This window comes from Acinonyx jubatus, chromosome E4, assembly GCF_027475565.1.
Source record: "Acinonyx jubatus isolate Ajub_Pintada_27869175 chromosome E4, VMU_Ajub_asm_v1.0, whole genome shotgun sequence".
Taxonomy (NCBI): domain Eukaryota; kingdom Metazoa; phylum Chordata; class Mammalia; order Carnivora; family Felidae; genus Acinonyx; species Acinonyx jubatus.
In genome coordinates, this window is record NC_069395.1 from 67,797,968 (window position 1) to 67,823,747 (window position 25,780).

Genomic DNA, 25,780 nt, shown 5'->3' on the forward strand with positions numbered 1-25,780 from the left:
CAGGGGTGACCACACCAGCCGTGGGGAGCACCTCGGAGCGTGGAGACATGTTGGGTCAATCTCTTGTGCGCCTGAAACCAGCGTAACGCGTGTGTCGACTACGCTTCAACTGTGAAAGTTAGAATGATCACGCGTGGGGTCCACGTCCGTAGAGGAGACCAAGCCCAGGGAACTGGAGCCACGAGAAGAGTGACCCATCCAAGGTCACGTTCCCTTCTCAGCAGAGAAGCCGTGACTCCTGACCCCCAGGCCTTCCCTTCCTGGGCCCCCGGGTCCCCAGGAACAGTGACAGCTGACACCTGCTGAGTGAATCCCACACCCTGTCTCGTGATGCCCTGACTGGTGACACTCTCAACCCTGCAAGGCGGGTCCCCCTATTATCTTCCATTTTACAGATGAGAAAATTGAGGGGAGGAGGTTGAATAATATGCTCAAGGCCAGCTAATTACTGGTGGATGTGGGACAGAAACAACCTAACCTCGCTCGCGGGGCAGGCTCCGCTGGGCTCGCTCTGACATTCCCACCCCCCCCCCCCCTTCCTGGCCATCCTCTGAGCCACTCCCCCGGGGCCCGGCAAACACTGGAGCCATAGGACTGGTCTTCCCACCTCAGCCCACCGGGCCCACGGGGCCAAGGGCAGGGGAGCGGGCCTTGCCCAGGGTGGGAGTGGCTGGGATGCCACCAGACCTCCTAGGGAGGGGCCCCCCCCGCAGGTTCCCAGCCTCCTAAGTGTTTGCAGAAACGCTCAAGGCAAAGGCGAAGGTGGGTGACATTCGTTAGCGCTTTTGTGACTCACTTCCCAGGGAGCAGGCCCCTGGATAAAGGTTCCCGGCAGCCTCACCTCCCCGCGGCAGGTGCCCAAGAGCGCGGCACGGCTCTGCCCCCCGTCCCCCGCCCCCCGGGGAGCCCTCGGCCATGTCTGCGCTCGAGGCCAGCGTATCTCAGCGGCGACAGGCGGCAGCTCACGGTCTTGGCTCCCAGCACAAAGCCGTCAAGTATTTAGGCCAGGACTTCGAGACCCTGAGGAGGCAGTGCTTGGACTCGGGGGTCCTGTTCAAGGACCCCGAGTTCCCAGCGTGCCCGTCAGCCTTGGGCTACAAGGACCTTGGACCACACTCCCCCCAGACTCGAGGCGTCGTCTGGAAGCGACCCCCGGTAAGCAGACCGGCTTGCAGCTGAGGGTCACACGGATGGAGGGTCCTCACTTCTGGTCGGAAGTAGTTGAGGGAGAAATCATGCCCCTGGGCCCTAAGTTTCTGGGTCCCCTATTGTAGAGCAATCCACCCCCCAAGACTTTCTCAGAGGCAGTGAGGTATGGAGGGAACACCACACACAGGCTTTGGGACGAGGCGCGTTGGATCTGAGCCCGTGCGGCCATGTGCAGAAACCTCACCTTTCTCATCTGTGGAATGGTGCTTCAGGGTGGGGGGGGGGTGCAGAACCATTCTCCCCAAACCCAAACCGTGACCTCCTGCTCTGGGACCCTTGTCCGGTGACTCAACCGGAAGGATGGGGGCCCCTCTGCAGGGTGAGAGCCGAGACCAGGGCTCCGTGCCGTGTCTGGCACATAAAGGGACCACGATCAGTGGCCCTACGCCAGGCGCCTCTGTTCTCGCCCACGACGGGAAAGCCAAGCTGTGGGAGCCGTCTCCTCAGCAGGGGTGGGGAACGGAGCGCGAGGCAGGGACAGCACCGTGGACGTGATCAGAACCGTCCTTCGGTCCCGGCTCCCGCTGCCCCAGGGTCTGCGTCCTGCCCGGTTTGCAGGACGGTCTCCTGGAGAAACCCGTCACCCCACTCGCTCCTGCCAACCCGGCCCGTCCTCCGTACCCGAGACCTGAGGGGCTAGTCGGGGGTGTTGGCAAAATCGAGGCCGGGAATCGGTTTTGGGTTCTTATTTCGAGAGTTGACGGCCGTTTCGTTTCCAAGGACAGGTCGTCCAGCCTGAGTTTTGGGCCAGGCGTGGGCTCCGTCCCGGGGAAGGCGGTCGGGGAGACCCTGAGGAGGGAGCTGTGGTCCCAGCTGTGAATCGGGGACAATGGAGGCGCTGCACAGGGACGTCAACTGCGAGCCAGGGGACCCGGGGTGTCCAGAGGGGGCAGCCTAGTGGGGCTGGGGACCCCAAAGGGCCTGGGGAGGGGTGAATGGGGGTGACGGGGGTTTCGCCGGGTGACCGAAGCCACGGGTCAGTTAACCTTTGCCAAGGCTTTCTCCTTCATCTGAGATTCTCAAAGCTCCTACCTCCCCGACCACTTTGCTCTGCCCAGAACCGAGTCTTCACCGGGTCTCACTGTCCACGTAAACACGGTCGCTGTAAAGCGGACGTGTGGGTTTGCGCAAGGCTGTGCTCACACACCGTGAGGTGTCACACATCCTCTGAGACCCTACTGACGTCACACAGGCTCCCAAGCTGGAAACAGCCCTGACCCTCCCTCCGTCGGGCGCCTGCCCCGGTACCTGGGAAAACCAGCCCGGCCAAGAGGCTGGGCCCCATCCCCGGATGCCTCGGGGCCGCAAGAATGGGGGCGTCCTGACTGGAGCTGCACTGATGGGCCCCCTTCCCCCTTCTCTCCTTCCTTCCTTTTCTTGCTTCTACTTGTGGTAAAATACACATAGCGTAAAACTTCCCGTCCCAACCGCCTCTAGGCTTGCCCGCCGAGCACTTACCCTCTCGTGCACTGCCAACACGCCATGGGCTCCCAAACAGCTTGTGAAACGGGGCCTCTGTCCTCACTAAACACTGTATGTGGAACCACACGGTATTCGTCCTTCCGTGACCGGTTCATCTCACTCGGTCCTATGTCCTCAGGGTCACCCCTGCGGTAGCAGGTGTCAGAATTTCCTTCCTTCTGGAGGGTGAGCCCCAGTCCACTGGGGGCGGACGTCATGCTTCTCTCACTCATTCACTAATCGAGGGACGTTCAGGTTGTTTCCACCCTCTGGCTGTCGTGGGTCCTGCCGTTACGAACACGGGTGTTCAAGTATCTCTTTGAGACCCAGCTTTCAATTCTTTTGGGTGTATGCCCCGACGTGGAACCTCCAGATCGTACAGTAATAATGTTCTTGATTTTTTTAAAGGAAATAAAATGTATTTTCTTTTTTAGTTTATTTTTTAAAAATGTTTATTTATTTATTTTGAGAGAGAGAGAGAAAGAATGAGAGGGGGAAGAGGCAGAGAGAGAGGGAGGGAGAGGCTCCCAAGCAGGATCCACACTGTCAGCGCGGAGCCCGACGTGGGGCTCGATCTCATGAACTGTGAGATCGTGACTTGAGTTGATATCGAGAGTCAGACACTTAACCGACTGAGCCCCCAGGCTCCCCTTGTTTCTTTATCCTTTTGTTTTATTAATTTTTTTAATGTTTATTTGTTTTTGAGACAGAAAGAGACAGAGCACAAGCAGGGGAGAGGCAGAGAGAGAGGGAGAGAGAATCTGAAGCAGGCTCCAGGCTCTGAGCTGTCAGCACAGAGCCGGACGCGGGGCTCGAACTCACAGACTGTGAGATCATGACCTGAGCTGAAGTCGGACGCTCAACCACCTGAACCACCCAGGCGCCCCCCAACAAGTGTCCTCCTTAATGCCCATCACCCATTTAGCCCAACCCCCCACCCACCTCCCCTCCAGCACCCCCCAGTTTGTTCTCTGTATCTAAGAGTCTCTTAGAGTTTGCCTCCTTCTCGGTTTTTATCTTATTTTTCCTTCCCTTCTTGTATGTTCATCTCTTGTTTCTTAAATTTCACATGTGAGTAAAGTCCTGGGACATCAGTCTTTCTCTGCCCGACTTCTTTCGCTCAGCATAATACCCTCCAGTTCCATCCGCGTTGTTGCAAATGGCAAGATTTCCTTCTTTCTCGTGGCCGAGTAACATTCCACTGTGTGTGCATACAACGCCGTCTTTATCCGTTCATTGGTTCCTGGACACTTGAGTTGCTTCTGTATCTTGGCTGTTGTAGGTGATGCTGCGGTAAACACCGGGGTGCCTGTATCCCTTTGAATTAGTGTTTTTGTATTCTTTGGATAAACACCTAGTAGTGCAGTTGCTGGGTCGTAGGGTAGTTCAATTTTTAACTTTTTGAGGCACTTCCACGCTGTTCTCCAGAGCGGCCGCGCCATTGTGTATTCCCACCAGTGGCGCACGCGGGTTCCCCTTTCTCCGCGTCCTCACCAGTACCTGCTGTTTTCTGCTCTTTGACAGTGGCCGTCCTAATGTGCGCGGGGTGGCCTCTCACTGTGGTTTTGGTTTGTGTTCCCCTGATGATGACGCTGAGCGTCTCTGCATGTGTCCGTTGGCCACCCGGATGTCTTCCCTGGAGAAATGTCTGTTCAAGTCATTTGCTCATTTTTAAGTTGGGTGATTGGCTTTTTGGTTTCACTCGCTGCTTTGGAGGGTGATGCCTGACTCTGTTTGTACCAGGGACTTCACGCCAGCTGCCCGGCTGTGGCTGTAACGCCCCTGCCTCGCACCAAGCTGTTAACTTGTACCTGTCCTGCGGGGCGCGTGGATGGGGTGGGCTGAACACGCATGCACGTATGCTTTGGTCCTCTTGACAGGAGATGATGCTGGCTACTTAGATGTTTCCTGAAATCATAAAATTTGGCATCCTGACCCTTTCAGGGTCTTTGCCTGTTTTGTTTTGTTTTGTTTTGTTTTTTTGCCTATTTTTACCCTGCTGAGCAGAAGGCCTGCTTGGGCTCTCGTCTTGGTGGTGGAAGACGAGTTTGCCCAGATTGAAGATCTCAGGGTCCAGCTTGTAAGCTCAGGATAAGCTTTGGCTATTCACGATCCGAGTGAGATTTTCTCCGCTGGGGCTGGACACGGACGACAGACACAACGGCGGTCGTGTGAGACCCGGGGCCTCCCGCCGCCCTCCCCACGATGTCCACCCTCGTGTCCCCACGGTGCCCGGGCCCCCCACCTGAGGGACGCCTGGCGTGTGCGGCCCAGCTGACGATGTTCTTTTCCACCCATTTGTTGGCAGTTGAGCATTTGGTGGATCCAAATGCTCTGGGGGAGGAGGTGATGCCTGCTGCATAGTGAGGACCCAGGGGAGGGGTGGAGGGCGTGGCTCTTGGGAGGTTGGGGTGCAGATGAGCAGCCGGGCCTCCCCTTGGGGCTGCCACACTCCCTCTTCTGCTGTCTCTGGACTAATGGATTTGGCCGCATCTATTAGCGCTGGTCACACACAGATGCCAGTGTGGAGCCTGCGCGAGCCTTCTCCAGTGGAGAGCAGGCAGCGTGTGGCTGAGAGCCTGGGTCTGGGCGCCAGGCACATTGGGATTATGGTCCCCTCAGTGCCGTTTCCTGGCCCTGTGACCACAAGTGAGATGCTGACCCCCCAGGACCCAGTCTCGACATCTGTAAAAGGGGTAATAACATCACTTACCTGGTGGGGTTATCCGGAGGCTTGGATGAGAGAGCGGGAGTGGGTTGAGCACGGCGGCGCTCGGGGCTGGGAGCACCCCCCGGGTTCACGTCAGAGGGCGAAGTACAAATAGGAACGGAACACATGGGGCCAGGGCAGGGGCGTTAACCTGACCGTGGAGTCCGGGACGGTTCATCACTGCGGACATTCGAGTCGGAAGGTGGGGTTGGGAGAGGAGCAGGAGGGCACGGGTGGGAGAGAGCAGGGCTGCGCAGGTGTGCGGGAGAGAGGGAGGCTCTGGGAGACAGAGGTGAGGCTGGGAGGTCAAGGGGGCCGGCTGCAGGGGTGGGACCGCCAGGCAGGTGATGAGGCCGCCACCCTGGCGGTGGTGACCGAGGTGACAGCACCGTGGGCTCTGGAAGCCACGGTCGGAGCTCCTGAAACTGTCAGACGTGGGCTGATGCCCCGGGGCGCTGTGTTTCCCCGTCACCGCTGTCACCGTCACCTGGAGTATGCCATCCAGTCACTTCCTGCCTTGGCCTCCTCAGGGGTCCCCGGGGGTCCCTGCGCCCTGCACCACAGGCTGATGCGGGCTGGAGTAACGTATGTGTGTGTTGAGATTCCTGCCCCAGCGGCATTAACACCATTACGGAGAAGGGGGGGCGGGGAACGCGTGCCTCTCCGGAACCGCCCGGGCCAGCGCGTTCCTCGATATCTCCCGCCCGCGTTCCGGCAACAAGCTGCGTGGGGAGACTTCGTGGCCACAGCTCTGAGCCGAGATGCAGTCTGCTCTCCGAGCTGAGGGTCCGCACAACCCGGAAGTCGTGGCGTTTCTTGGTGCCTGTTTCCGAGGAGGCGTCGTGAATGATGCTAACCGACGACGCGATAAACCAACGTCTCCTCTGCCTGTAGGCCACGCGGTGCCATTCCTACGACAGGGTACGCCACCTCCAGGTCTCGCAAACCACCGTCTCCCGGACCGAGTGCAAGATCTTAACAGAACTTGGTCTGAGTCTGCTTAGATCTCAGTCTCATGAGCTTACATCACAGGAACTGTGACTTGTGCAGCTGGGGACATGGCCATCCTCCGTGGCTGGGGGTTGAAGCCAGGGGTTTGGGTTGGCTCGACTTGGGACTCGAACTCACGGACCTCAAGAACAGGACCTGAGCTGCCCTCGGATGCTCAGCTGACTGAGCCACCCAGGCACCCCAAGAGTATGTTTTTAATGTTTATTTTTGAGAGAGAGAAAGTGTGAGTGTGGGAGGGGTCTAGAGAGAGGGAGACGGAGTCCCAAGCAGGATCTGCCCCATCAGCACAGAGCCCGACGTGGGGCTCAATCTCCTGAGCCCTGAGATCATGACCTGAGCTGAAGTCAAGAGTCAGATGCTTAACTGGCTGAGCCGCCAAGCACCCTGGGAGGGGACAGTCTTTCAGGAGGGTTTTCAAGGAGCGAGATTCTGTGAGACCCTGCTCGGTGCGTCCTCTCGTCTTTCTTCTCGACGTTTTTTGTCCCTCTCTTTTTAATTTTTCATTTTCCAAATCTGTCCCCCTTCTGCTCCCCAAGAGCTGACGGTCTGGAGGCCGGGAGCCCCCAGCACCTGGCATCAGCATTTGCAGCTCTGAGAACCCCTGGCTTGGCTGACACCAGGGCGTCTCTCAACTGCTCCTGGAGGTGGCCGAGAGGGATCCGGACAGAGCTGTAGGCCCGCCAGCGGCCCAGCCGCATAACCAGCGGTTCTTACAGCGAGGTTGTGAAGTCTCCACGTGCTGAGAAAGCGCGGACAAGACACGTGTGATCGAGAGCCGGCATCTACCGTGACCTCCTGCCTCCCCCCGCCCCCCGTCCCTCTGCCTCCTGCCTCCACACACACACACACCCCGTCCTCCGGCCTCCTACCTCCCCCTCCACCCCCCCCCCCATTTCCCCATGGTCAGTCACAGAGGGGTCTCTGTTCCTTGAGGGTCCACCCTCACCCTGGACAGTCTGCCGGGGGCAATGCAGACCCACCTCTCCCTTGGGGACAGAGCCGTGGTCAGCACCTCGGACAGTCTGCATCCTCTCCCACCCAGAGAGCCCCAGACACAGTCCCTCTCGGGTGTTTCTCGTTTTCCCCCTGAGCGTACGCGGCCTACACCCGGCTTTTCTTTGACTCTTCCGTGAGGGTCAGTCCTGGTTTCCCGAGCAAAGGCTGGAAGCACCTTGAGTCTCAGGACCGGTTCTCCCTTTGCTCCGGCCTTGCCCTCTTGCCCGACTGCCGAGCTGTGCGCGGAGTGGGCTCCCGGACGAGTTGGACAAGCTGCTCGGGGGGGTACACCGGCCCCGTGGTGGGGGGGTTCACCGGAAGGAAGGACAGACGGCCCCGTGGTGGGGGTGGGTACACCAGAAGGAAGGACGCCTCGTGGGGCCCGGAGCTCCAGGCGGATGCCCCGCGGAGGGGCGTGAGCACAGGGAGCGCGGCTGGGGTGTGTGGGTGCATCACCACGAGCTCTCGCCTGGGGTCACACCCCACACCCCAGCGCCTGGGTCAGTGCGAGGGGCCCCCTTCACGCTGTCATGCGGTTAATGAGCGTCCGCGGGTGCACAGCACTAGTTGGGGCGAGGAAACGCTTCTGTAAGCCTCTCTGTAGGTAGGGGTGCTCAGAGGTGAGCTCACGAGTCGCCACATTATTGCCGGGGCCACTGCCTTTCGTCCCTCCTTGCCCTGCCTCTCCGCTCTGCACCCTGGCCGCCTTCTCCCTCCGCACCCCTGCTCCGCACCCCGGCTGCCTCCTCCCTCCTCCAGGCTGCAGAGTCCTCGGCAGATGATCTGGGCTCCTCCCAGGCTGAGCCTTGACCGTGACACTCCCTGACCTCCACTCCTTCCAGCACTGGACGACCAGTGACTCGTGTTTTGTCCCCTCGCTTTCAGGAGCTGTGTGCCAACCCTCACTTTATTGTTGATGGAGCCAGGCGCGCGGACATCTGTCAGGGAGACCTGGGTGAGTACGGGGTCAGCCATAGCCCTCTTTGTCCGTGGTCAGGGCGCGCATGTGGCCGTGTGCTGACTGACGCGAGATCAAGCTGTTGGACGCGCCATCGCCTGTGCGATTTTCTGCGTGGGTCTGTGTTTCTGGGCGGTTGTCTTCACTGTGAGTCTGCACAGCTGGGAGTGTCACTCCCCCGTGGGGTTCCCGCGTGGCACCCAGCCCCTCCTAACGCAAGAGTCACGAGCCGGGATGGCGGGCGCACGGTGGCGACCGTGCTGCGATGCGCTTCGAGGCTGGTTGCCTGTAAGTGGACGTAACTCGCCCATGGAATGGCCACGTCCGTATAATTGTGGTCTGTCCACGGGACGGTTCTAAACTCCGTAGGAAGACGAGGATCCCGTTTTCTCGTCAAGCTGTGTCTCGTAGCCTGGAATCCTGGGAGACCAGCGTCCACCTCCCAACCTCCCACGCTCCCTCCGAATCAGATGCACTTACACTTACAAAATCGTTCATCCCAAGTTTTTGCTAAGTTCTGGCCTCGGGTGGGGGGCCGAGGCTCCCCTTGAAGGTGCCTCAGCGCTGCTGGCCTCTCAGCCGCCCCCGGCCCGTGGGGTCTGCGCACGGAGTCGCCCGACGCGGACGTCTCAGGGGACGGGGTGGCCCTCGGTCGAGCTCACTGGGCTCCTGACCGCCAGCCCGCACCGGCTGCAAGGCCAGAACTGGAGATCAGGCACCGGGTGATCCAGTCCCACCCGGAAAACCAGCAAAGCAAAAGGAAGATCCACACAGGCCCGGAAACCCTGTCTTCCCAGGAAGCCCCTCCCTCCTCTCCTGCTGGTTCCAGCCGAGAACACCTGCTCTCCTCAGCCTGCCAGGAGGTTCTAGGAATTGGAAGTTCACAGGGCATTTTATTTTAAGTGTTCCCGCATTCTGGCTGTTACACGTGGAGCAGACACCGCCTCGGCCGGAGCCCACAGAGCGTGAGAGCAGAGCGGCTGGGACGTGGCCGCGGCCTCCGTGTCCCAAGCCCTGTGACTTCTGTGCCCCTTGTGCCCGGACTCACGGCCCTTTTACTTCCAGCCAAATGTTTAACCTAATTAGCATGCGTCTCAGGGACACAGCTTTGAATGTCCACTTGTAACAGCTCCTCGTTATAGACGCGTTAACTTTGGGAAAGGTATTTAACAAGTGCCTTTTAATTGTCGGCCTGAATAGAGGCTCTTGAGTAGTTTCGAGCAGGGAGAGGAGAGGTTTCCAGAGGAGGCCTGCGTGTTGCCATGGTGAGCGCATGCAAATGTGGAGCCAGACATGGACCAACTGCCCTCAGAAGCCGCCTCCTGGGTAGTGAAGGGGGCCGCCAGCCGGTGCCCCGGGGGAGCCCAGCCTCCGCGGTGGCCTTTCGAGAACAGAGCGTAAAGGGGCTGGAGGGCGCGTGGTGGGGGCCTGAGGGCCAGCCGGGCGCCCTGGGCCCTGGGCGGAGGCCCCCGGGGGAGGCTCCCCATCCGACCAGGAGCCTGGCGGCCCTGGCGAGTCAGGGTGCGCCTCCCACGGTGTTCGTCCAGTGCTGAGAGTCCGATATAGCACAGGGGGCCCTACTCTGGGTTTACTACGTTTTTATCACCATTGCTACCCCTGGTCTATCATTTTGTTATTTCGGATGCACGCCGTTCACCAGTGACAAATCCCGGAGAGTGTGCGGTGAAAAGCTAGCTGCCCGCCTCCCCGGGGGCCCGCTGCCCTGTCACCGCCTCTTGTCCGGCCCGCTGGCTTATCACGTCCTTGCACTGGCGGCAGAAAAGTGTAGGCACCGCTGTTTGTTCTCTTTGCGCTTAACCAAGTGCTGGTCTTCCCACAATGTGTCGGAACAGCTGGGTCCCCTTCCCGCTCAGCGCTGTCCCGTCTTGACGTCGCCTGCCGAGCCGTCTTCTCCTTTGCTGTTACGACACATGTAGCAGCGGATGTCCTTCTTCCTCGGCCCTGTTGCGCGTGGGTGCCTGTCCCTGGGCCTGCGGTACCGCAGGTTCAGTCCGCGGGGCACCGATCTGCCGCCCGCCAGGCCGAGCCTGCCTCCCGGAGGCGTGAGCCGCTCCGCGCCCAGCGGAGACTCTGGGCTCACCTCCGGTCCAGGGCCTGGCCTTCTCTGGAGGCACAGTTTTAGGAGAATAAAGGCTGGGAAGCGAGTGATGCTAGCCAGCTCCTAGCGCCGCGGGCCAGGAGCGCAGGAAGCACCCGTTCTGGGCCCCTGAGGGGCTCCGCGACCGCGACTATGGGGCAGACGTCTCCGCCAAGTGGGTTCTGACGCTTGCTGCTTTCAGCAAATGGGGAGCAGAGACTTCCGGAGTCCAGAGGGAAATTAGATCGCTCCTTTTGTTTTTTGTTTTAGGTTTATTTATTTATTCTGAGAGAGACAGAGAGAAGACAAGTGGGGGAGGGGCAGAGAGAGGGGGAGAGAGAGACTCCCAAACACACTCCCCACTGCCAGCGCAGAGCCCGACGTGGGGCTCGAACCCACAAACTGTGAGATCACGACCTGAGCTGAAACCAGGAGTTGGGTGCTCAGCCGACCGAGCCCCTGGCGCCCCGGAATTAGAATGGTTTCCGAATCACGACTGCTGCTGCGGAGCAGGGCGAGGGAGAAGGGCCCCCTACGAGGCCCTGGTGGCTCTGGGGCCTCTGCCCTGCTTCCTCTCTGCCTGGCAGCGGGCGTGGGCGCTGAGTGTGGGCGTGGGTTCCCCGGGCGCTCCCCGCACCTCCCTGGAATTGCTGTCCTTTCTTCCTGGTTGTCTTTCTTCCGGGTCAGGCCCTGTGTTCTCGTGAAGGGGGCGTGGGTGGCCCGTTCCCCACGTCTCCACAGAGAACGAGCAACAGGTCCTAAATCCCGGCTCCTTCTCCGATGCGTTCCCCTCATGGATTTTTCCGCGTGAGTCGGCGCTCCCGTGAGGGGGCCACAGCGGACTGGTGTCTCCATCCTTAAAACGCTCTCCTGGACGCCTTAGATCTGTGGCCTCCTTTGAGGAGGGCGCGAAGTAAGTCAGTTCATCAGGACTGGCGACCAGGCGGCCTCAGCAGACCCCTCACGGACTCTGGTGGGCGCGGGTCAGGCCTCCAGGAAGCACTCAGCCGCAGATGGCCGTTCCCGCAGCCAGGCCTGGGTGAGGAGGGCAAGGTTCGCTTTTGCCAGTGGGGCCTTCTCCTACTTAGGGTGGTCCCCCTTCCCTCCATTTGATACCTAGTGCTCAGTGCCCCTGCACTCGGACCCACTATCACAGTATCCCGTCTACTCTGAGGAAGGGGCCCAGGACAGTCATTTACACATTAGTATGAATCTGAGCCAGTGGTTACAGGAGGATTTGTGTGTCCTGTGTGGTCGGAATGGTTGCAGGCAAAGATGTGCAGCAGTGGCAGCCGCGGATCACATCACAGTGGCTGTAAATACCTCAAAATACCGTTTCAATTTCTACTCATTACCACCTCGTAATTAAGCTGTCACCAGGCCCCACTCCAAACCTTTTACCTCGAACGTTGACAAAGAAACACAAACCTTCCTGTGTCGTAATTGAAAAAACATTTTAATAACGGTTTCGATACAGTTTATGATGTCCTGTTTTTCATGTTATGCATTTAGAAACATTATTCTATCCGTCCCTCACGGGCAGAGATGCTGCTCAGCTCCGCTGGGGTCACTGGGTCTGAGGCCCGAGGCTCCCTGGCCCCCCAGGAGCCCTGCCCAGGGGCTGGGGAGTGATGCTCACCGAGGCCAGTGTAGAACTTTGTCTGGTCCACTAGCAGAGAGAGTCCGTCCGGGGTAACCGCTTGGTCTTCCAGATGCCTGTCCCCCTCCCGTCTCCTGCCCCCCACCTCCCATGCTGCTGGGCTGGCCTGGCCGCACCCGGCGGGGCATGTCTGCGGTGGGCGCGGTTCCCGCCTGGGCTTTCTGCCGCCACGCGCCTCGGGCACCACGCTCCTGGCCTCTTGTGCTTTGCTGAGGCCACGGGAGGCCTTGCAGGTATCTCTGCCCTCCCAGGGCTTGTCTCCTCCTCGCCGGCTGGAGGCCGCTGGGTCCGTGCAGATGGTCCCTCCTCACCGGCTTCCGTCTCGGTCCCTGTGCCCACGCAGCCCCCCGGCACCTCCTCTTTGCTCTGAGCTTGGAGCCCCTGTTCCCACTGATCCCCACCCGCCTTCCCAGAAGCTGTATCTGTGGATGGGGTCGGGGTCGAGGTACCCTGAGGACATTACGTCTGCTGTTAACCCCCGCACGCGCGTGCACCTGTTATGTCCCGATCCCCTCTGCCAGCTGGGGATTTATATTCATATGTATTCTTAAATATTCCTCTTGTTACAAGTAAGTCCTTTTTGCTCAGTGCCAAATGATCCTGTGCAGTGAATCGTGAGGTACAAACCCATTTTACAGATCAGAAAACCCAGGACCACAGGAGTTAAGTGGGGGCTGCAGATGGCTCAGCAGACAAGTCCGAACCCACGTTATTTTTGCTTTTCTGAGCTTGTAGGGACCGATTCTCAAAGCTCTGGTCCCAGTGTCCTGCAGACTGTCCCCCACAGTGTGGGGTTTGGTGGTGACACACAGAGCAGGGCCCCCAACCTGAGGGCGGCAATCTCCCACAGGTGCGTTCTCCTGGAGGGGGGCTGGGACTCTCACCCCGTAACTATAAGGGCCCAGAATGTCCACGGAGGCTCCCGCTCAGGTCCCTCGGGGCACAGGCACTGCTGACTTGTTCACTCGCTGGTCCCTGCACCGCCCAGCCCGCCTGGGCAGATACCGCGGCCAAGTGGCAGTGTGGTCAGGGAGCAGGTGACGATGACCAGGGTGAACAGGAGCCAGGGATGCCCGAGGCTGTGTCCCAGCTGCCATGTGTCCCAGGCTGCCGGGCATCTGGGCTCTGGGCAGAGCCTGGGAGAGGGCAGAGAGGTGTCTGTGGGGCAGAGGCTAGCCCCAGGGGAGGCCGGGGCTCTGGGGACCTGGTCACCCGGTGACTCCGAGGTTTGGAACTGTCTGGCTTTGTCTCTGCTTGCTGGGGTGAGGGCTGGCATCAGCGTGCCTTGGAGGGAAAGAAGAACGGTATAATTACAGGGCTCGGAGGGCCTGCAGGAGGCCACGAGGCCACGTTCCCAAATGTGGGTGGGCCCGAGACGGGTCCTGCTGTGACAGCGTCTCACGTGGGCACCCGGGTGAGACGAGACCCCTCTGCTGGCCTGGGCACCAAGCCAGAGCGGCGAGAGGGAGAGGAGGAGCAGGGGAGCGGAGCTGGGCTCCCGGAAAACTCTGTAGTGACAGGGTTAGAAGGATCGTTGTCACCACCAGGGACGTGTTGCCACAGAGCCACATCAAGCTGTCTTGTCCGACCTCCCTCCAGCGCAGACCCCTCCCGTGGGGCTCTGGCTTGTCAGCCCCCCGCTCCCCGTGCCAGCATGCCCCTCCCCCAACCCCGGGGACGTGTGCGATGTCTGGGGGCGGTGTGGGTCGTCACCGTGGCCTGGGGTGGGCTGAGCATTCTGTCACACACAGCGGGATTCACTCAGGATACAGGAGCTCAGAGACCCACGTCTGCTTCTGGTCTTACCCGGCTGTCTCCGCTCTCCCCGTGTGCAACGTCGTTGCACAACAGCTAAGGCGTGAGACCTTCTCCCCAGTAATCAACACACGGGTTTTCGAATCACTTCGGACAATTTCGTGCCGACCCACGTGATTTCATTCAGGTAGCATTTTATCCTGGGGTCTGCGAAAGCGTCCGGGCCCGCTGCCCGCCTCCACTGGGCTGTCCGTGCAGCCGGGGGAGGCTGGGAACTGTGCGGGAGGCCTGGAAGGCGCCAGACGCGGAGGGGAGGAGGCCCGGTTGGCTTTGCGCCAGCGGCAGAGCTCAAGCAGCACCGGCTGGTGACGGCCCGGCAGGCGGAGGCCTCGGCCGCCGTCGAGTCTTGACGGTGGACTTTTACAAGGTGGCACAAAGCCCTCCACGCCCTGCGCTGTTCTCAGCGGGACCCTGGCTCCCTGACCACGAGTCGGGGGGGAACGCAGACCGTCAGATTACAGGGGTTCCGCCCTGTCTCTGAGGGGCTCCCATCTCTTTTGGGCCAACGCTCCTCATTCAGTCGCTCTTCTGGGGGCGCTTTCTTGCTTCATAAAGGCCACCCCCTCCCCAGCCTCCCCGAGACGCCTGAACACAAGGAAGGCCAACCGTCCCCTGGGCGGGGGAGAAGGGCCACGAGTTTCTGACTGCGGCCCCGTGTGTGGCCTTCCCCCGGGCGGTTCTGCGACACCCACGGGCCGTCCTGTGATCCAACTCAGTTCTGACGTTGTGTAGGTGGCGTCAGACCCTCCAGCCGCGGGCTCAGCCCTACGAGGCCTCGGACGCCAGGCTCAAGTCCTGTGCTTGACCTGTGCTTCTGACCAACTGGCTGTGGGTGGGAAGGTCCCACGACCCCTCCTTGGGTCAATGTGCCGGAGCGGCTCTCACTGCGCAGGCAAGCATTTTACTCGCTAGAGCTGGTTTCCTAGAAGAGGATGCACCTCACGAACAGTGACGGGGCAGAGGCGCAGGGTGAAGTGGGGACGGGGCGGGGGCGCCGGTCTCCCCGAATCTGCATGTGTGCACCAGTGACAGACGCCTGATGGATAGGATCATTGGCTGCTGGGGGATGATGGGCTCCCAGGTCCGCGGAGGGGGGGGCGGGGGGGGAAGGGGGGACTGAGGGCTCCGTTCCCCTGGCAACCAGTTAGGTAGGTCACCTGCCCCCCCTGGCAACCAGTTAGGTAGGTCACCTGCCCGGGGTGGGAGAGGGGGACTGAGGGCTCCGTTCCCCTGGGAGCTTTCAAAGCCACCTCATTACCGTAACAAAAGAGTGAGTGACATTGTCTCCCACTGCTTCAGCCTGGGTTACCATAACCGAAGAGTGACACTGGGTTTCCTGAGCCCTGAGCCCAGAAACAGGTCCGACACTGATTGTCACTCGTTACTATAACTGTCAGAGCATCACAGGCCGGCTGGTGCCAGTGTGGTCCCTGGGCTGGTCCCCGGACGTGGGACTCTGTACCCTCGAGCCCATTCTCCTGCTACAGCTCGGGGTTCCCACGCCCGACCCCGCAGCCACCACAGCTCTGGGGGGCGGGGGTTCACCTGCCTCGTTCCCTCCAGGCTCGGTGGCTGGGCTGGCTCCCTCCTCTCCACCCCACCCCCACCCTTAGGCTCTGTGCATCCTGTTCCCAGAGTCCCGGGGGCCCCGCCCTCTTGTCTCAGCCCTTCTGCTCTTTACTCTGGTTCCTGCTGTTCAGCTTTGAAGGGGCCCCTGCAGGGGCTCCGGCCCCTCACCTTTCTCCGTCCTTCCTCCCACCTCCTCCCTGCCCGTGGCCCAGACGCTGCCCCCCTTCTCCCTCGGTGTCCGAGTTCTTGACACGCAAGGTTCACAGTAACACAGTAACCCTGGGTGTTCAGACCTCAGGCTTTGACGCTGATGTGTCAAGGGAATTTTTGATGTAGCGACTTCTGTGTCAAAAGCCTGACTCAGGATGGCTGTCTTTTCGAGGACTTAAAGCCTCTTTTGACAGAGCACCTCATCGTTAGGGTTTGGGTCTGCCTGCTGCTTCGTGGCCCTGAAGCCCGTGGCTGCAGGGGTGGAGGGCTCCCGGGTGTCCTGATTTCAGAGGGATAAAAAATCACTTTGTTATTTTAATAGACACTAGCCCCCTTACAGTATAACCTGAGTAAGAGTGGGAGGAATGAAGCTCAGGTGCCCCCGACTTCCCCTGAGGTCAGAGACCCGGGACCCCCCACTTCCAGCCGCCTCGTTGCTCCAAACTCTGCCCCTCCTGCGGCGGACCTTGCTGGAAGGTGGCTGGCGAGGAGGACTTGTCCGTCACAATTTCCCCCTCTTTCCCGCCCGCCTTGTTCGTCACCGAAGCCTTGTGGCTGCTTCTGGAAATGGGAACACGGCCACAGATCACAGCCGTGTCCCTCTTGAGATTCATGTGGCCCTGGCTTCAAGGCAGGTCCCCAAACAAGTGCTGGAAAGTTCTGAGCAACAGAATACATGTCCCCCCAGGAGCCTCTCGAAGGGGAACATCCTGGCTCGGCGTGTTCCTGAGAAAGAGCATCCGCTCACGCCTGACCGGGGCTGGTTGGAAGCCCAGAGCCCGTGAACCCACCGCGTGCACTCCGAGCTCTGCGCGAGCACGAGGGGGGGCCCCGCGAGATGTCAGGACTGAGGCAGATGAAAGGAAGATTAACCTCCTCGAGCTGGGCAGCCCCGTTTGATGTCAGCCACTGAGGGACGCTTAGTTTCCGTGACTTGACTTGTAATGTCTGAGGTGTCGGAGGCGGGCAGCCGGGAGCAAGTTCAGTGCCAGCCGGGAGCAAGTTCAGTGCCAGAGGGAGCGGGGGGGGGGGGGGGGGGGCCGCGCCTGGCCGTGAGGGCACCTGCCTCCTGGAGTGGCCACCCTGTCAACCCCTCCCCGGGGGCACAGGCCAGGGTGACTTCCCTTGTTGTCTCCCCCTGCCCCCAGGTTTAGGGGCAAAGGCCCCGACGTTGGCGGAGGTGGGATCTGTGGGCCCAGAGCATGTTCTCTGGGGCCTCGCTTCCCCACAGACCCGGGAGACTCTGGAGCAAACACGGAAGGTGCTCCTGGGGATTTGCACAAGGACAAGATGTAATCCATTCATTCTGTCACTTGCTTATTTATTTTTGTCGAACACTCATTAAGCCCCTACTATGGGTCAGCCACCTGCGGGGGATGCCAGACAAGGAATCCACATCCCTGCTGGGGCTCCAGGAGGGTGCGCCACCTGAGGGGGGAGGCGGGGTCACGCCTCGGCTGAGCACCTGCCCTGCAGAAGGAGCTCTGGGTCCACACTGGGTGCTGACCGTGACCCCGAGGTGCACAGAGCGGTTTAGATACGCTCTTCGGGAAACACAACAGAACAGAGTGACGTGTGGCTGGAGAGGGGGCGGGGGCGTTGCAGCGACTCGCAGGCAGAGGGACCAGGGACCGAGGGGTCAGCCACCCAGGGGGAGGCGAGGGCACGCTCGTGCACATCTGAGTCTGACCGGAGGTCAGGTTCTTGGTAGGAGAGGAAGGAGGAAAGCTGGAGACGTGGGTCACGTTCGCGTGTTTTCTGTCTTTCCACTGTCGACCCCACCAATTGGGTGCGTGGAGGTGAAACGGTCAATTTTCAGGGATGCGGGGGGAGCAGAGAACTTCCCAGGACTCCCAGGGAGGGTGCAGGGGCCACCGTGACCCCAGGGTCCATCTGACCCTGAAGGGTGGACTGAACAGGACAGTGAGGGTCAGAGAGGGCAGGGACCCTGCGGGCCGGCCTGACCAGCGTCCCCGTGTCACGGCGCAGGTGACTGCTGGCTCCTGGCGGCCCTGGCCTCCCTCACCTTGAACGAAGAGCTGCTTTACCGCGTTGTCCCCAGAGACCAGGATTTCCAGCAAAACTACGCGGGGATCTTTCATTTCCAGGTATCGTGCTCTGCTCGTGGCCCTTGAACAGCGTGGGGATTGGGGTGCAGCCGGAAATCTGTGGATGACGTTGGACCCCCCCCAAATGTCACTACTTTTAACTTACTGTCGACCTGAAGCCGTCTCGATAACGTAACCAGTCGATTCACACGTAGTTTGTGTGTTACGTGTATTACACACTGTGTTCCCAGAATAAAGGAAGTCGGAGAAAAGAAAATGTTACTAGGAAAATCATAAGGAAGAGAAAACACATTTTCAGGACTGTGCTGTATTTATCGAAAACAGTCCACGCGTGAGCCGTTCTCACTGTGCAAACCGCGTGGCCCAGGAGCAGCTCCCGCCCAGACCCACGGAATCTGCGGGGGGCCAGGGGCCCGGCGGTCCCCCCGGGGGCTTCTGGCGCGCCCCTGGGTCTGAGAACTGCGGCCCCCACGCATCCGCGCTCCCCGGCTGTGTGGCCTTGAGGAGGAAGCCCCTTTGGGGGAGGGTCCCGGGGGGCGGGGTCCGGTCGCCTGCTGCGCCATGCGGGCAATTCGTGCCTCCTGCGTTTCCTGCTTTCTCGTGGGTGCGGAAGACCAGGGCCCGCCCTTGCGGGAGCTGGGAGCTCAGGGGGGGCGCTGCCCCGTGTCTGTGCGCCCGCAGTTCTGGCGGTATGGCGAGTGGGTGGACGTGGTCGTGGACGACAGGCTGCCCACCGAGGACGGGGAGCTGCTGTTCCTTCGCTCCGGGACGGGCAGCGAGTTCTGGGGCGCCCTGCTGGAGAAGGCCTACGCCAAGTGAGTGACCCAGGAGCCAGAGGAACAGACCTCGGGGCCAGGAGGTCACGGCTCAGTTCTGTCCCCCCCGTGACCGCGTGAATCGGGGGCGAGCCCCTCAGCCTCCGTGCCTAGTTTTGTCCTCTTTGGGCCCCACGCTCCCTTCCAGGTCCAGGCGTATTTTTACAGGAGTGATGAGGACGAGTAGACGGGGCACTTAGATGCCGACCCCTGCCCTGCGGCTGCCCCCCCTTCCCGTGGGCTCCCCACGTGTGATCTGACGCGTGTCACTTTCTGGCTCCCTGTCCTCCAGCCCCGTTCCTCCAGCCCTCTTCCCAGAGCAGGCGCCTGGGGGACTCCCAGCCTGAGGGAGGGGCCCCCTCATCCCGGCCTGTGCTCCCTGCCCCCAGGGTCAGCTGTGCAGAGGCTGAACTTTGCTTTTAAAGGGGCAGGTGGGCGGCTTGGTGACAGATGACCTGACATTCGTTCCTGCACCTTGCTGGTCCAGAGCAAACTCGGCAGAGGGCCCTCCCTTACCTTCTGGTCCACCCCAGCCCCCACGGTCCCCTCGCTTGTGAATGGCGCGCTCTTTCCTTCTTTCACAGGCTCAACGGCTCCTACGAGGCTCTCACTGGAGGGTCTCTGGTGGAGGGGTTGCAGGATCTCACAGGCGGCATCTGTGAGTGTTACGACCTGAGGAAGCCTCCGGCCGGCCTGTTTCTGATCATCCGGAAGGCCCTCCGTGCGGGGTCTCTGCTGGCCTGCTCCATTGATGTGAGTCAGTGCGGGACCCTCTGTTCCCCTCGTGCGGCAGGGGAGGGGCTGGGCAGGCGAGCGGCCAGGAGGCTTTGGGCCAGAGCAGCATCCAGGCTGAAGGGGCAAGTCTGGTGACACATGGGTCCCAGCACGCGGGGGCGGGTTGGGACCTGGTTAGTGGGTAGAACGGGGGCTCCCATGAGGAGTTAGTAACCGGGGAGCAGCCCTGAGAACGGAGATCTGCTCCCGGATCCCAGCTCCCTCCTGTGCTCCCCCCTCTCTGCTGAGTAACCGTGGGCTTTAGGAAACAGATTTAGGACATACTCGACGGGCTTTGGGACCCCTGAGGAAAAGGGAAGCGGTTCTGGAACCAGGGTGCTGGCCGTCCCGGCCCTGGGGCGGCGTGGACAGACTGACGCACTTTTCCGCAACGTCTCTGCATTAGTGTGTCTTTGGTGGAGAGACGGTGCAGGGCCTGGAGAGAAAGGGGGGAGAACCAGGCTTGTTCAGAGCAGCCGTCCTGGATCGGCGGCACGGGGTCACCCTCGGGGAGCAGGTGACGCCCCAGTTTTCGGGGGCATCTGGAGGCTGTGAGCGTGGAGCTGTGCGCCTGCTTGGAGGGGCGGGATGGGGAGGGCTCTGCTCCCTGAGGTCACTGCTGCACCTGCACCCCAGCACCGCACGGGGCCTGTCTGGGCGGCGTGTCCTTGGAAAGCCCTGTAGGGGCCACCCGGACAGGGTCAGGATCAGGGTCCTCATTCCCCCTCAGGTCTCCAGTGCAGCTGAGGCAGAAGCAGAGACCACAACCTCCCAGAAGCTGGTGAAGAGCCATGCGTACTCGGTCACTGGCGTCGAAGAGGTAGAACCGGGGAGACTGCACGTGCCCAGGGCACCCTGAGAGGGGCCACCTCTGAGAGGTTCCCTGCCCCCCCGAGGTCCCTCTCCGGCTGCCCCTGACACTCACAGCAATGGCCCTTCTGGCCTTGTGGATGACGTGGCCTGTGTGAGCCACAGCTCCGTGGGCTCCGAGGAGATGCGGCCTGGGGAGCGGGGGTGGGGGAAGGCCCTGGAGAAAGTGTAGAAATTGTCAGATTCCACACTCATCCCAAGCGTGTGTATACAGGTGAAGGGGTGGAAACCTGCACGACCCCGAAGGGGATAGAGGCAGTGATGTCTGCTCTCAGGATGGGGCGTAACAGCGGGAAGGAGCACGGGTTTTCCCTACTCTCCAACCCGAGCAGAAAGCAGGGGCTGTGGTTTTCAGTATTTTTAGTTACTGGACTCTGCCCACTTCCCTAAAAAGGATTTGCACTTGTTTACAGAGAAAAGCACAGACACTGTCACACCATAGCACAAGGGTAAATACACCAGATAATCCAGGCAAAAGACATTGCTACCGTTGAGAAATGAATTTCGCTTTGGGTTTCCCGCTGGCCAAGGCAAAAAGGGAAATGCGATGGGTATCTCAGTTTTTGTTATTTATTAAAATGAAACAGGTGTTCGTTGCATGCGTTTGTGTCCCACAAATATCCTCTTTAGTGAAGCCAGTTCTCCAGTACAGATGGAGCGTGAATGTGTAAGCACAGGGCTGGGTGTCACGGGAGATACAAAGGAAAGCAGGACACCGAGGTCCTAATGATTCGTCGTGTCTGTGTGTGCGGATGCAAATACTGGCATGAGGGCTCCTAGTGAGTGTTCAGTAACCACCAGGGAGGCAGGAGGTGTGGGCTTCGGAGACAACTGCCCAGATGCCCACCCTCCCTCCACCACCTGCTGACCCTGGATAACTTAACCCTCTGAGTCTAGGATTTCTGAGCTGCAAAATACAGGTGCTAGCAGCACCCAGCTCGTACGACCCCCATCAGGTTTAAATGAGGTGATAATGCCCTTGAACCGCTTAGTGCCCTGCTTAGTCCGGAGCACATGTTCCGTGAGTGCTGACTGCCATGCTGCTGGCATTTGTCTGGAGGGCGCCTGTCACCGTTAGGTTCGTTCCAGCCGATACCAACTTGTTAGACACACTACATGTCCAACCCAATTGTGGAAAACAGAGCAGTTGGCCGCATCCTGAAAATGTGTTAAAATAAGGGTGTGGTTGTTTAGGGGCATTGAAAGTTGAGTGGGAGCCCCCTCTGGGCAGACGTGGAGGTGGGGCAGCCCGGACACAGCAGCTCAGGTGCTTTTGCGCGTACGGGGACCTTGCAGGTGGATTTCTGGGGCCATCCCGAGAAGCTGGTCAGACTCCGGAACCCGTGGGGCGAAGTGGAGTGGACGGGGGCGTGGAGTGACAGGTAGGCTCTCCCTCTCCGTCCTCGCCTCCCCCTGCAAGGGCGGCTCGCGGACACGGTCCTCTTGAGACCAAAAGCGCCGTGAGCACCGTGGCACTTTCTGTCCATGAGCAGCCTGTTCAGAGCGTGCTGCGTGGCTCCGGGCTGGGAAGGCACAGCTCACAGCACGTGGTGGGGTCTCTGCCTGGCGTTTGCAGGTCTGGCAGCTGGGTTGGAATTCTGCTTGTCACTGAAGTTTGCCTGTTTCCCAACTGCCACACCGCGGTGACCCCAAGGGAGGCCAGACCCTCAGGTTGACGCCTCCCAACCCACAGACCCTGGTCTCTGACAAAGGCCAAGCTTGGGAAGTAGGGTCCACCCCCAAGGGCCAGCAGGCAGTGGTGGGTGGACGAGAGCGAGGCTCTCACTCACCATGGGACTCCTATTGGTCCTTCCGGCAAGGTCATGAAGGACCGGACAGGCTCCCCTCAGGCAGGCCTCCCGCCCTGGACGAGGAGCCACTGGAAATGGGAATGAACTCACCTCCCTCCTCTCAGTGCGTCCTAACCTGGGGGGGGGGGGGCAGGGATCTGAGTGCTGTCTGTGCGTCCTCAACCTGGTTGGGGGGGAGCTGTGTGCTGTCCGTGCGTCCTTAACCTTGGTGAGGGACAGGGAGCTGCGTGCTGTCCGCGCTCCGCGATCGCGCTGGGCTGTGGGGGGCCTTTGGCACGTGCAGCCACACGTCACCAGTGCCCACCTGCCTGCCTCCCTTCAGGTGTGTGCCACCAGAAACAGGTGTCCCTGGGGCCACAGATTCTGATGCCCCTGCCTGAGCCTGAGCAAAACCCAAAACCTCCCTTCTGCCCAGAAAGGGCAGAAACCGAACGAACCGAAGCTCCCAGTTTGGGCCGTTTTGGCCGACGGCTGTTTGGCCGGAGGGCTTGTTTGAGCCCGGCTCCTTGCCTGACGGCTCTCGGTCTCTCAGAGGTTGGGGCAACTCCGAGCGGAGGCGTGGGCGCAGGTGAGGGTGCAGGCGGGGACCTGGCAAGGACGTGGGCGTGGATGTGGGTGTGGACACGGGCGTGGACAGGGGTGTGGCCGGGGCTACGGGTGCAGGTGTGGTGTGGGTGTGGACGCGGGTGTGGACAGGGGTGTGGCCAGGGAGTGTGGGTGTGGAGAGTCGTGTGGACGTGGGTGTGGGCGTGGACACGAGCGTAGACCGGGGTGTGGCCGGGTGTGGGCGTGGCCAGGGGCGTGGCCACGGGCTTGCATGCCTGACCAGCTTCCGCAGGCTTCTTCTCTCGACCCTCCTGTCCTCCGGACCGGGAGCCTCAGTCAGACACGGGAAGGGGCCCGAGAGTGAACTTAGGGCAAAGTCCCTGCTGCACAACTGGGGTCGCCCTGCAGGTGCCGTGGGGTCCGTGTCCCCGGCCGGCGTCCTGTCCCAGGCGCGTGCCCCCCGCCCCCACTGTCTGTTCTGCCTCTGCCTGCAGGGCTTCAGCTCCCGTCTGTCTGTGGCCCTCGGGGGACATCTGTCTATTCTAAACAGCGTGCCCTGCAGGTGACCTTGCTTAGACGACCACCTCTGCTTCGATTCAAAGTATTTCAGGGCGGCCTGGGGGCTCCGTTGGTTAAGTGTGGGACCCTTGATCTTGGCTCAGGTTCATAGATCGAGCCCAGCGTTGGGCTCTGCACGGACAGCACGGAGCCCGCTTGGGACTCTGTCTCCCTCTCTGCCCCTCCCCCCACTCACACTCTTTCTCTCTCTCAAAACCAATCAATAAACTTAAAAAACTAATTTTATGATTTCCACCAGTGCACCAGAGTGGAATCACATCGATCCCAGGAGGAAGGAGGAGCTGGACAAGAGAGCCGAGGATGGGGAGTTCTGGTGAATGCCGTCTGAGGGAATGTTCCGGAATGCGACAGGGTCTCCTCGGGGGCTGTTCTTCCCCCCTTTATCCCCCTTCCTGCGTGTCGTAGCATCGAAGACGTACTGTCTGGGCCTGTCCTCCCACGTTCCCGCATCCGTTCATCGGGCAGAGTGCTAAGCTGGGCCTAGCAGTGAGGCAGGGGGACTCCCTCATGGCGGGCGGAGGCAGGTGACAGGGACGCCATGAATGTGACGTGGTCTGGGGACGTGTCTGCAAGTCATTGCTTGGAGTTAGGTCGGAGGACGCCTGCTCAGGCTCCCAAGTGGCCGGCCCGGAGGCAGCACCCGCATGCAGATGGGTCTCTGCCTGGTCCTTACCGCGCCGGGGGGCGGAGGGGGGGCTCCCTGATAAAACGGAGGCGCTGACAGTAGCAGGGACTCGGACAGCAGCCCCGCGGGTGCAGAGAGGGTCAGAGCCGGCCGCGGCCGCCCCTCTGTCCTGCCCGCAGGCTCCCCCTTCTCTCCTCTCAGCCCTGCTCTTGACCCCCAGCCCTCTGCCTCTTCCGCCCCCAGGATGTCATTTTCGGATTTCTCGAGGCAGCTCTCCCGGCTGCAGATCTGCAGCTTGTCCCCGGACTCCCTGAGCGGTGACCAGCTGCACAAATGGAACCTGGTCCTGTTCAACGGCCGCTGGACGCGGGGCCCCACCGCCGGGGGCTGCCCGAGCTTCCCAGGTGAGGCAGAGGGCCGAGGGGGCCCAGGCCCTTCTGGTGCGCCCTCCCAGGGCTGGCTCCCGGCACAGGCCCCGCGTCTCCCTGGGCTTGGGGACCCCGGCAGCCCCCCACCCGAGGCCTGAGCCCAGCTAACACCGTCCCTCAGCTTCTGCGTGTTCAGGGTGTCCTCAGGCCCCCCACCGCCCCCGCCCCCCCAAGGGCCTGCTCCTTCTTGTTTAATTTGCCCTTGGCCCCCGGTGCCAAGGCCCCCTGCCCTTTCCTTGGGCTTCTCCCGGCCCCTGGCGGACAGCCTCCCGACTCCGAGAACCTCTGCTGCTTCAACACGCCGCATCCCCCAGGGTGCGTGTGCGCCTGGGCGGGCAGTGGACACGGAGGCGGAGGGGCCTGAGCCTGGGGGTCCGCACGGCCCCTCCGCCCTCTCCCGGGGCCACCGGAGCCCCACCCCGGTGGGGACAGCCTGGTACAACCATCCACATCTGCACGCCCGGGCCCTCGTCCTGCTGCGGGTGGGGGGCCCTCCTGGCTCCCAGGACGGCACCGACACACGGGCGCACTGAGAAACCCACCGCACGTCTCTAAGGAGAAGTGGAAGAAAGCAAAGCCCACTGTCTGCACCCTCCCTCCCCGGCGCCCCACCCACCCCTGCCCGGTTCCCTGCCCTCCCTGCTCTGAGGCCTACGGCCCCACCGGCTGGTGGAGACCCTCGGCCCCCCGCTGGGCCAGGGCTGTGTCATGCTGTGCACGTGGCCCCGTAATAAAGTCCCACGTGCGTGCAGGCCACGTCTCCTCCTTCGTCACCCCCCTCCCAGACCCAAAGCCCCACTCTGGTGGCAGAGACAGTGGGCGCCCACCTGGTTGAACAGGTGCCGGGCCCTGGGAGCGTCGTTTGGGTTCCGGAGCCTCGTGGTACAGTGAGAACACCCACCTCGGAAGGCGCTTTGTAAACTGGGTAGTGTTCCGTGAAGGGGTGTAGTATTTTTACGGCCCATTCTGTTCCTCCAGTTCCGTTAAGGAGTGAACAAAAAATGGAGGGATTGCGGTAAGGTTGCATTTGGGAGAAATTAAATATGCTCGCCATTAGCAAGCTCTCAGAGAATGCTGGGAGATTTGCAAGGATCACTTAGGGGCTCAGAGCCATGGGGGACAGAGGTCTCTGCACACAATCCCCGTCACCTCCGCATCCTTCCCGCCCTTCTGCAATGGCTTCCTGAAGCCACAGGGGTTTGCCTTTGAAATCCACACACTTGTGCCCTAAATAAACAGTCCTGATGTGGGGATTGAGAAGGCGGGGTCGAGTACGTAATATTACCACTGATAATCCGTGGTTCTTGGTCCCCTGTGTGGGCCGTGTCATTTCGTCCAGTTGGGCCCTTCCCAGAAGGATGTGAGAGCCCCCCCATCCCCTCCCTGCCAGGGCCCTTCCCAGAGGATGTGAGAGCCCCCCCTCCTCACCCCCCACCCCTGTCTTCTCCCCCCAGGGCCCTTCCCAGATGATGTGAGAGCCCCCCCTTCCCCTCCCCACCCAGGGCCCAGCCCCCCCCCCATGGTCCCCTCCCCCCAGGGCCCTTCCCCAGAAGATATGAGAGCCCC

The 25,780-nt window shown here is 61.1% G+C and overlaps 1 protein-coding gene across 2 annotated transcripts; it reads left to right on the plus strand.

Moving 5' to 3' along the window:
• Positions 1–778: 778 nt before the first annotated feature.
• Positions 779–25,460, plus strand: LOC106989354 (calpain-8-like). 2 transcript variants are annotated; one of them, XM_053209265.1, is made up of 9 exons: positions 779–1,155; positions 8,273–8,342; positions 17,687–17,805; positions 18,448–18,581; positions 19,166–19,334; positions 20,086–20,175; positions 21,522–21,607; positions 23,400–23,474; positions 24,007–24,232. In XM_053209265.1, exons 1-9 carry the CDS (start codon positions 916–918, stop codon positions 24,098–24,100), a joined length of 1,077 nt encoding a protein of 358 aa, XP_053065240.1. In that variant the 5' UTR covers positions 779–915; the 3' UTR covers positions 24,101–24,232. The 2 variants fall into 2 exon arrangements, with proteins under 2 accessions (XP_053065240.1, XP_026902084.1); XM_027046283.2 differs by having other exon boundaries at positions 795–1,155; positions 24,030–25,460.
• Positions 25,461–25,780: the final 320 nt, after the last annotated feature.

Coding starts and splice junctions, on each gene's coding strand:
- LOC106989354 (XM_027046283.2), top strand. CDS start 916: ATGTCTGCGCTCGAGGCCAGCGTATCTCAGCGGCGACAGGCGGCAGCT. Junction 1,156..8,272: donor TCGTCTGGAAGCGACCCCCG/GTAAGCAGACCG, acceptor CCTCGCTTTCAG/GAGCTGTGTGCCAACCCTCA. Junction 18,582..19,165: donor CTGGAGAAGGCCTACGCCAA/GTGAGTGACCCA, acceptor CTTCTTTCACAG/GCTCAACGGCTCCTACGAGG.